This window comes from Pogoniulus pusillus, unplaced genomic scaffold (genome assembly GCF_015220805.1).
Source record: "Pogoniulus pusillus isolate bPogPus1 unplaced genomic scaffold, bPogPus1.pri scaffold_83_arrow_ctg1, whole genome shotgun sequence".
Lineage (NCBI taxonomy): Eukaryota > Metazoa > Chordata > Aves > Piciformes > Lybiidae > Pogoniulus > Pogoniulus pusillus.
Window position 1 is genome coordinate 42,885 of NW_026974726.1, and position 10,903 is coordinate 53,787.

Here is a 10,903-nt window from a genome sequence, read left to right on the forward strand (position 1 = left end):
AGGGTGGATCCCATCTGGTCCCATGGACTTGTGAGGGTCCAAGTGTCTCAGCAGGTCCCTTACTGCTTCCTCATGGATTAGAGGGGGACTGTACTGGTCCCTGCCTCCATCCACCACTTCAGGAGTCCAGCTGTGCTGGAGACAACCTGTCCCACTACTGAAGATTGAGGCAAAGAAGGTGTTAAGCACCTCTGCCTTTTCCTCATCCTTTGTCACTCTGTTCCCCTCTCTATCTAACAGGGACTGGAGCTTGTCCTTGGCCCTTCTCTGCCATTCAGATATTTAAAGAAACACTTTTTATTTTCCTTGACAGCCATGGCCAGCCTGAGCTCCAAGTGGGCTTTTGCCTCTCTCATTTTTCCTCTACAAGACCTAGCAACTTCCTTGAACTTCTCCTGGGACACCTCCCCTCTCTTCCAAAGGTGATACACTCTCTTTTTATCTTTAATCCCTTCAGCAGCTCCCTGCCCATCCAGTCTGTCCCCATATGGGAGGTTCTCCAGCCCTCTGATCATCTTGGTGGCTTTCTCCAGACTCAGTCCAGCAGCTTTGTGTCTCTCTTATGTTGAGGAACTCAGAGTTGGACATCTCCCAGAACTGGAGATAGGAAGCAGGGGCAGTGCTGTTTGCTGTTAGGTGGTGGTTCATTGTATGGGAAGAACATCAAAGGGAGTAAGAAGAGATGTTCTGGAGCTTTCTAAGATCTACTATCAGCCCTCAAAGCAGTTCCCTCGAAGTCTCCTCTGCTAAACCCTCAGGCAGCCCTCATCAGAGCAGCCCTTCCTACACCACTGACTAACCATGGCAAGCTGGCAGCAGCCTTTTTTTGTGGCACCTCAGTGGTTTCAATCTTGCAGCCAGTTCAGTGCTGGGCACTGCAGAGTTTGGAGTTTACCAAAAGCACTGTACTAACAAGTGATCTCTTTCCTTCATGGATACATGGTGGAGGCAACAAATCTCACTCCCTGAACCAGCTACACCCTAAACATCTCCAGTTTGGGTGCATAAAACGGGAGATTGCTGGGCCAAAGGCCCAGTGAGCTGGTGAATCACACCCTACTGAGGCAGAAACACTCCTGTCTTCTTTCAGAGGGTTGTCTCTGATGGCCCCAGAGCTGCTGACAGTCTTGGAGACACTTGAGAGGTCAGAAAACACTCCCTTGGGTTTTGTGATCCAGCAATCTATCCCATGCCCTCTGATAACTGAGTGAGGGCAGGTGATAGGATGAGAGACAACAGACTGAGGCTCGAGGAGGGGAGATTCAGAGTGCAGATTAGGAACAAATTCTTTCCAGTGAGGCTGGTGAGACACTGGAAGGGGTTGCCCAGAGAGGTTCTGCATGCCCTCTCCTCGGAGGTGTTCTGGGCCAGGTTGGATGAGGCCTTGAGCAACCTGGACTAGTGGGAGGTGTCCCTGCCCATGGTAGTGGGGTTGGAACTGGATGGATTTTTGAGGTACCTTCCAACCCAGATCATTCTATGGATGCACAAATCATTAAATCCCACCTTCAAATCAACACCTCCATGGCCTTTAAACCATGTCACCAAGTGCCATGTCCACATGGTTCTTGAACACTGCCGGGGGGGGGATGACTCCACTATCACAGGTCAGCACCTCTGACAGTCTATTTCCTACGTCCTGGCTCAAAGCTTTTGCCAGCCCTGCTCCCAGACGCCCCAGCAGGCTGGCCTCAGGCTCTACTGCCTGGCCTGCCTGGCCTCCTTGGCTGCCGCCATCAGAGGAACCAGGCAGGACACAGGTCCGGCTGCGGTCACAAACGGGTGCTGGCCAGGAGAAGAACAAGCATGGACCATTACTTCCCAACCTCAGCTCCTCCCAGCCTCAAGCCATTCCTGAGGCAGCCCCAGTGCCTCTAGGAGATGCTGAGCCCAGTGGTGTCCAGGCCCAGCTGCTGCTCTGCAGGCCAGCCAGGCGCAGGTTTGCAGCAGCAGGAGCAGAGCAGCAGACACAGGGCAGAGCAGCGACGGACACAGCCCTGGCTTGCAGCACGGTAGGGCTCTGAGCAGCCTGCTCCAGTGGAGGATGGGCTGCTCCCTGCAGGGCCCTTGGCCTAGACGACCTGCAGCGGTGCCTTCCCACTCACACCACTCTGGCACTCTGCTTATTCTTCGCTTGGGCAGCACCAAGGTTGCCACCGATGTGAGCAGCCTCTGGAGGTGCCTCGAAGTTGAGCCCGGGAGAAAACCCCTTCCTGCTGCAGCTTCTTCCCTTGCAGCCCTTTGCATTTTACCTCCAAAAGCTCCTTGGCAGACCATCTCCTCTGCACATCCACCTCCAGGCAGTGCTGCAGGAAGTCCAGCAGCTCAGCTGACAGCTGCCCTGGGTTCTGCAGCTCTGGGCTCCCCTTGGTGGCTATCAGGGTTCCCACCTGCAGAAGAAGCAGAGACAGGACTTGGTCTCTTTCTCTCGTCCCCACCAATGTTCACACAGCCCCCTCTTTGCTTTCTGAGCTCCAGTTTCCAGAGGCAGTTTCTTCTCTGGCAGAGGGTCAGAGGTGATATTGCCAAACCAACAAAGAGCCCCTGGTGCAGCCACAGGCATACCAGCATCAAAATGGCCTGGCCTTGACAGGTGGCTGCTGTGGCTGACCCACTCACTATGAACTACAGCAGCAGAAGCAGATTTGACTGCCACCAAGCAAAGGTGCTCCAATGTCCTGCTCTCCACTGGATACAAATGGTCACCAGGTCTGATCAGAGCCATGAGCAATCCTAGCCCTGTGCTGAGGAGCGAGCCATGGGCACTGCTGGCAGTTTGGGAAGACTCCCTTGCCTGGAACTAGGCTTGGGAGACTTCACTTGAAAGCTCCCCAGTTGGAGACACCTGCCCTTGGAAATCTCTCCAGACACAGCCCAAGAGAGTTCCAATCCCCAGGGCAAGTGTCCAGGCTGGCACATTTTCATCTGCCTCTGTGTCGCCTCTGCTCCGAGGGTCCTCTCCTAAGGGAACACAAGCTGCACACTGCTGCTGCTGCTGTGCTCCAGTGCCATGGGCAGGAGCAGGCCTTGGGGGGACCAGTTCCAGCTGCTGTGACCAAGATCTTATCTCAGAGCAGACACAGCAGTGGCAGCTGCTTGTGTGCATCTTACCCTGCTGTACTGTTCGTGGCTGTAAGGTGGTTCTCCTTCTGCCATCTCGATGGCAGTGATCCCAAGGGACCAAATGTCCACCTTGGGACCATAAGGCTCCCTCTTAACCACCTCTGGCGCCATCCAGTGAGGGGTCCCAACGCACTCCCTCATCTTGCTGTTCTCGGAGGTGAGCGGAACACAGAGTCCAAAGTCAGCTGAGGAGAGAAACAAGCTTGTTAAAGCAGCTAGGATGATGGAGCCAGGCACCAAGCAGCTCTGGGCACCTCCTTCCTCTCCACCCTTCTCTGCTGGCTGGAGCTGCTCTCTCAGCTTGCAGCAGAGCTCAGGCCACGAGCACAGGCACCACTTTTGGGTAACTGCCAGTCAGGCAAGAGCAGCCCCACAGCAGCCCTGCAAACACTGCCCCTGCCCAGGGACACCTACCCACTTTGACGGCCCCGTCCATGCCCAGCAGGATGTTGTAGCTTTTGATGTCACGGTGGACGATGCTGTTGGAGTGCAGGAAGTCCAGGCCCTGCAGACACTGACAGAGCAAAGAGAAACACAAGGGTCAGAAGGAAGGACCTGATTCCATCAGTGCAGAAAGGAAATGGCTCTGAGGGGTTGCAGTTCTAGAGGACTTGTGAGCAGTGCCAGAAGACTGTGCTGTCAAGAGGCACAGCTGGCTGCTCCAGCACTTGCACAGCAACAACCTTCTAAAGGAAGGCACAGCAGCTTGTGCAAGAGAAATGTCCATTGCTGCAGACTCTCCCCTGAAAGCAAGGCAGCACAGCATCTGCTGCTGCAGCTCTGCTACCTCCAGCCAGCTGACAGACCCTGTTTTGCCCAAGCAGGCAAGTCCCTTCCTTCAGCATGAAGGGCATCACGTTGGGTGGGAGGCTGCATGACACAGACTGGGTGGTTGGGCTCTACAGCAGACTTGAAAGAGCCTGGTGCTCTGGGAAGGCTGGGAAGAGCAAAACTGCCACGACCCAGAGAGAGCACAGTAAGAGGATAGAGGAGTGGAGCAGCTGAGAGCAAGAAGTGCAGTGCTGCTGACAGGCAGGGCACTTCAGATGTCCTTTCCTCTGCCTCTTGTAAAAGCAAAGGAGGAACAGAAGCCTCTCGAGAGGACATGGCTCATGTTCTCACCACTTGCTGCCAACGACCCTCCTGTGCACATCACCCCGCGGGTCCCTCACCTCCCTACAGATGGCTGCTGTCTGCTCTTCCTCTATCCACAGCTCCAGGACAACATCAGCCAAGGATCCTCCATCCAGGTACTCCATCCCAATCGGCAGCTCCTCACCTGCCATGTAGCTGAGAAGAAAGCAATGGCAGAGGAGATCAGCAGCAGTGAACTCATCTGTAAACTGGCTGGCAGGATGGGGACCACCACTGACGTGGTAACACAGCTCCTCACCTGTCTAAGTAGTTGACAAGGTTTGGGCTCTTGTTGCCCTTGATGAACCTGATTTCATTCAGGAGAACCACCTCTGCCTCTTTCTGGATGTTAATGTGCTTGATAGCCACCTGCAGTGGCATGGCAAAGCAGGAAGGGGAGCAGCCTGTTGCAGCAGCTCAGAAGGAACACACAGCGAGTGCCGCTGGAGCGCCACGGCCGAGCTGTGCCAGACTGGCCTGGTGTTGGCCACGGCAGCTCAGGACCTTGCTTCACAACCTCCTGCTTCTCTGCTGCCCTGGCTACCAGCTACAGGACATAAGGCCAGCTACGTTTGGCTTTGTAAACCTCTGCAAATGCTCTTCAGATGTGCAGCCATAGATCTCTCCCAGCACTGTCTGGCCCTGCATTCTCCTCAGCTGGACCTCACTTAGCACCTCAGCCTCAGAGCAGTCCTAAAGGGCTGCACTGCAGGGAGCTGAGGAACTCGCCTGCCACGGGAGTGCCCCACTCAGCCCATGCACAGCACCTAGGTTCTAGCTGGCCCCAGAGAGACCAGGATCTGCCCCTGGCACTTGCAGACCCCTTCCCAGGCACAGCTGTGTGCGAAGGTTGCTGGAAAGGGGAAGGCCCAGGAAGGTTCAGCTCCTTCAGCATGCAACAGCACAGCCCTTAGGGAGCCTCCCCGAGAAGGTGAAGAGAGCAGAGGCTGGAGTTTGCCAGCTGACACTGCTCTGTGCTTCAGAGAAGCAGCATCTACAGCCAAGGTCCAGTGGTGACCTGGAAGCCCTGTGGCCAGCCAGCACCCCAGAGGAAGCTGTGCAGAGCTGCAAGCTCTGCTGGGACTCCTGACACTCACCTCCTGTCCTCTGGACATCTCAATAGCCCGATAAACTGTTCCTGACGCCCTGCAAACAGAACAGCAGCAGAGCAATGAGCAGGGCTTTGCTCTCTGGCAGGGAAAGTGAGCCCAGACAGGAGATGTCTGCAGCCTGCAGTGCTTAGAGACCTCCTATGTCCACCCAGCAGCACGCAAGGCAGCAGCCCACCAGCCCTCTGCCCTGCACAAAGACATCTCCTGCAGAACCCTTGCGTCTCTGACAGCCCCCACGTCGCAAGCTGCTCTCTCAGGCAGCTGTGCTTTGGCTTCCTTCTTGTGAGACATCCCAAAATGTTTCTTCCTAAAAAAGCTGCCAAACAGGTGCCAAACCCTGGAGGGACACCAGAACTTCTGGGTCCTGCTGCCTGCTGCAGACAGGCATTGCCAGCATCAAGTTGTCCTTGACGATGCCTTCTGCCCACAGTCAGAAATTCCAAGCAGGAGTGAGAGACAGCAGAGCCCAGCCCCAGTGCCTGAAGATGTCTGCAGCTTGCCCAGCTTCACCCTTCACAGCACACCACAAAAGCCCTGACCCTTGCTTTTGTCTAAGGACCTGTGGTAGGACTTACCCTTGGCCGAGTTCCTGCAATTCTAAGTATTTATCCTCAGGGTCTTCCCCACTCACAACGTCCTCTGGAAGGAATAAAACCCAAGTTCCTTGCTTAGAACTGCAACAGATGAGCTCACAGCTTTCTGCTCACCCAGAGCCAATCTCTGCTTGGGCCTTTGGCATGGGAGGGAGCTCAGCCAAGCCCAGCCCAGGCACAGCTGCCCTCAGAGGCAGGAGCAACACCCACAGTGCCCTCTGGCTTCCTCTGAGCACAGTCACAGCTTGCATAGGGAGCCCTGAGGTACTCTTGACACTCAGATGAGGAACATTTGGTACATGGCCTCCTGAGCCAGCCCCTCAGAGCACTGCTTGACCAGAGCTGAGGTCCACAACACTTACTCAGTTTCTCCATGATGCCCCTGCTTGTGTTTCTCTGCTGCCCTGATGGCTCGCAGAAGAATGACCAGATGGCAACCTGGGACAAGCAAATGGTCTGCCTCAGAAAGGTGGCTTGGAGAGATGCCCCACAGCTTACCTTTCAAATGCAGACCTTTGGGAAGATGCTGACTCCCTTATCTTTACAATTCAGAGCTGTGGAGCTCTTTCTCACCCAACTTCAGGCATGAAAAGGTGCAGGGTGTGGGCTAAGCTGCTCACTGAGCGCTCAGATTCTTCACCCAAGAGCTCTCCACACACAGACATGCTGCCCTGAGTAGCGCCAGCCGCAGAGCTGCACTTACCCACTGGCTGTTCTTGGGTGGCACCATCACAGGCTGAGGCTCATACTCATCTTCCCAGTTCTCAGCACCCTGGTCTTCAGCCTTGTATCCCTTCTGCTCTTCAACTGTAAGATCCTTGCCTTCATCTCCGTTCTCCTCCATCTCATCCTCACAGCCATACCCATCGTCATCTTCGTCACGCTCTTCATGGTCATCCTCACCATTAGAAGCACATGGGGCTAACAGGGGTCCTGCTCCTGGTTGTGTGCACTGTGGACAGAAGCATGAGTGGCAGTCACTACCCTTGGGAGGTTTGGTGATCACACTCTCATGTAGTCTGCTTAGACACCAGGAAGCAATCCAGACATGCCCCTGGTCCTACAAGCCTAAGCTCTAAGGCACGCTGGACACATAAAGCATGGGAGGACTCCAGCCCTGGAAGTCTTCATCCAAGAGCTGTCTGATCAGAAACATGCTGACCCCGAGCAGAGATGACCAAAGGCAGGACTTACTGACTGTGTCCATTCAGGCTGGAGCACCAGCACTGCTCCAGATCCACCACTGGCTGCCTTCTCCTCAATGGCTGTCTCCTCTTCCTCAGAGAGACAGGGGCATGGCACAGGTTCTGCTCCTGTGTTCTGTGGACAGACAGAAGTGTGAGTGGCACTCACCATGCTGCTTTGTCACTTCACCTGGGTGCTTCTCATCCTGGCTAAGGACAGCTAAACCATTCCCAGCCTCACTCTGCCTTGTGTCACCAATGGAAAGCTGGAGTAGACCTCTGCAAGTCCCAGCAGGCTACTGGGGAACGGCTTTAGCACAGTGCCTCCTGAACCGGTAGCACCTCATGAGGCTCCAGGTGCCTTCACTGGTTGGGTGAGCAAACACATGGCCAAGGGCAAAGCCTCCTCACCACTGGCTGGAGTTTGGCAGAGGAGGCAAAGGCTGCTTGGGTCTTTCTTTTTCACCTGTGCTTGCCTGGTTCCACCCCAGTGCTGACCTTCCCTGCCTAGGAGCTGTTTCTTCCTCACCAGCCTGCCCTGGACCAGTCCCTAACTTAGCACAGGCTGCACTTTCTCTGTAGGGAGAGTGCAGCCTGCAGCAAAAAGGGAGACCTCATCTTTGGGCCTGGGGCTCACTGCATGGCTGCGCTGATGGCTGCTCGTCCCTGCCTGTCCTGGAGCCGCTGTCACAGAGCTGCAAACACACACAGAGCCTGCTGGAGCCGGCAGAGACTCAGCGCCAGTGCCCAGCTTTGGAAGGGCAATGATGCAAGAGGCTGCTCCTCTGGCCCAAGGAGGCAAGGACACCCTAGAGCAGGGGTCCTCAAGCCACGGCCCGCGGGCCGGTAACGGCTCCCGAGGGGCCTCAGTCCAGGCCGCCGGTAGTTACTGAACCTCCCCCCGCCTCCGCCGGGGGCTGGGGGGAACTAAGCAGCCGCTCCCTGCCGCCGAATCCGCTCGCCGGCCGCACAGGCACCCGCGGGACTGGGCTGGAACCCAGCTATAGTCCAGCCCCTGATGCTACTGGGCTGGAACCCAGCTATAGTCCAGCCCCCGACGCTGCTGGGCTGGAATCCAGCTATAGTCCAGCCCCCGACGCTACTGGGCTGGAACCCAGCTATAGTCCAGCCCCCGACGCTACTGGGCTGGAACCCAGCTATAGTCCAGCCCCCGACCCGACAGTCTCTGAGGGGCAGGGAGCGGCCCCCTGTTTAAAACGCCTGAGGAGCCCTGTCCCAGTCATTCTCCGCCCAAGCTCCCAGCCTGCTCCACCGCTCTTCAACTCCCTGGCAGCAGAAGGGGACTTGCACACTCACCGAAGAACAGGCTTCTCCAAACGCACCGACGAGCTGATCTGCAGTGGGCAAGCAAAAAGGAACCAGAGGCTACCAGAAACCTGCCTGGGCTGCAGAACCCCACACAACAAGAGCGCCCAAAGAGGTGGCACCTTTCTTTCCCACCCTTCCTCCAGTAGCACCTGTGATTTGGCACAGCCACAAAAGAGCAGGGCAAGATTCTCCCTGCTTCTTCTTTTGCCACAGCTTCTCCCAGCGATCTTTGTCCTCTTGCTCCAGGAAATCCAACCAAGAGAAACTTGGTCACAACTTGGCCACTCAAGTCACCTCCATGCACCCATTCCCTTAGCTGCTGAAAAGGTGACCCCATGAAAGCTTCCCCCAGACTCTCCTTGGCCAAGGCAGCTCTGTTCTGAACTAGCCCAGGAAGAGCTCTTCAGGTGGGGAGCAGCCCACAACTGCTTGGAGTTTGGCAGCTCCTCGCCAAAGCCCTCGCATGTGAAGTGCCAGCTCAGGCAGTCAGAGCTTCTCTTGCCGCAAAGCAGGGCAAGCTGCTGGCCCTCAAAAGAAGGGCACTGTTACAGGACTCTGGAGGCAGCAGCAGCATCTTTAGGAGGACTCTGAGAAGCCCTCCCCATTTGCACTGTGGAAGCTGTCCTGGCTGAGCCAGCAAAGGGAGGAGGTGACAGACTCCAGTGCCGGTGCCTACGGTCTCTTCCTGGTGTCCTTGCTGAAGAACCATGGCAGTTCCTCAGGACAAGAAGAAGCCATCCCTGCAGAAGCCAGCTTTGCTGCTGCAGCTAGGGAGAACCTCTACTCACTTGCGACCAGCTCTGTCACTAGCCAGGGCTTGTCTAGCAGGAAGTTGCAGGCCACATCAAACAGGCAGCCAAGGGCAGCACAGAATCTCCCTGCCATGCTGGCCACAGCGCAGCTCACTGCAGACTGTGCAGCTCAGGGACGAGGCATCACTCAGCAGCACCTTCCGGCCAGACCGAGAGCCGCAGGCTGCTCCGGGCGCTGCGGGCAGTGTTTGCCTGGGGCTCCACGGCAACAGCCCAACTGCCCCCACAGGCCCGCCAGGTGGCGCTGCGACCGCACGCGCAGCCACCGCACAGCCTCTGCAGCCGCGGCGCGCACCTCCTGCGGGACAGTGTCCTCCAGCCCCAAGCATGCCCGCGCCTGGAGAGTCCTGGGGTTGTTCCGCTTGGAAAAGCCCTCTAAGGCCACTGACTCCAGCCTTCGACGCAACACCACCGTGGCCATGTTGGGAGGACGGAGCCAGGCTCTGCCCAGTGATGTCCAACGAGAGGACAAGGGGCAGTAAGTGCAAGCTGCAGCAGAGGAGGTTCCACATCGACATGAGAAACTTCTTTGCTGTGGGGGTGCTGGAGCCCTGGACCAGGCTGCCCAGAGAGACTGCGGAGTCTCCTTCACTGCAGGCTTTCAAGACCCATCTGGCTGCATTCCTGCGTGCCCTGCACTGGGCAATCCTGCTCTGGCAGAGGGGGCTGGACTCAAACCTTTGGAGGCCACTTCCACCCCCTAACCCTCTGTGACACTGGGAATTCATGAGGGTTATGCTGACACAAAGTTGATGCGCAAGGGATGAGGAGAACAAACCCATTAGCACTAGGACATGCTTGGAGCAGCTCTACAGGATGGGACATGGGAATCCTGTTCAGCAAGCTGGACACAAGCCAGCATGAACGGCAGCTGCACTGCACTGGATCCTGAAGTGTGAGTAAACCTCTGACTTTTCTGTTTCCAGAGAGTAAAACCTTGCTTCTTCCTACCGTAAGAGGCATGAACAGTTGTTCTGGGTGTCCTAGTTCAAGCTGTGAGCAGCTGGAGAGGGCAGCTCATGGTGCCTTTTCTTCAGTAGGCACCACCTTGGGTCATAAACTGAGGGCTGCTGTTAGCTCTCCCCGGAGCCTTCTCTTCTCCTGGCTGACTAACCCCAGCTCCCTCAGCCTGTCAGAGCACACAGAGCAGCTGAAGTGCAGTGCAGTATCCCTGAATTAATGCAGGTTTGTGTCACTCTGGCACTTCACAGAAGCATAAAGGCTGGAAAAGACCTCTCAGGTCAAGTCCAACTGCCAACCCAACGCCACCATGTCCACCAAACCATGCCCCCCAGTGCTCTGTCTGCGTGGGGTTTTGAACCCCTCCAGGGACAGGGATTCAACCAGCTCCCCAGAGAGCCTAATCCAGTGTCTGAGAACCCTTCCCAGGAAGAAGTTTCTTCTAATATCCAACACAAAACTCCCCTGCTGCAACTTGAGGCCATTTCCTCATGTCCTACCACTTGTTACTCGGGAGGAGAGCAAGCCCTACCTCACTCCAACCTTTCAGGGAGTTGTAGAGAGGGAGAAGGTCTCTGCTCAGCCTCCTTTTCGCCAGGCAAAACAAGCCCAGCTCTCAGCTGCTGCTCACCAGACCTGTTCTCTGGACCCCTCAC

At 56.3% G+C, this 10,903-nt stretch overlaps 1 protein-coding gene across 1 annotated transcript; it reads right to left on the minus strand.

Moving 5' to 3' along the window:
* Positions 1 to 2,123: 2,123 nt before the first annotated feature.
* LOC135174581 (serine/threonine-protein kinase PAK 3-like) lies at positions 2,124 to 9,708 on the minus strand. The gene is made up of 12 exons (XM_064141914.1): positions 9,438 to 9,708; positions 9,264 to 9,296; positions 8,464 to 8,501; positions 6,666 to 6,914; positions 6,325 to 6,400; positions 5,945 to 6,008; positions 5,355 to 5,403; positions 4,517 to 4,626; positions 4,296 to 4,413; positions 3,538 to 3,637; positions 3,112 to 3,308; positions 2,124 to 2,390 (listed from the first exon to the last, which is right to left on the minus strand). The coding sequence occupies exons 1-12, from the start codon at positions 9,706 to 9,708 to the stop codon at positions 2,124 to 2,126; spliced, it is 1,572 nt and encodes a 523-aa protein (XP_063997984.1).
* Between the last annotated feature and the right edge of the window lie 1,195 nt (positions 9,709 to 10,903).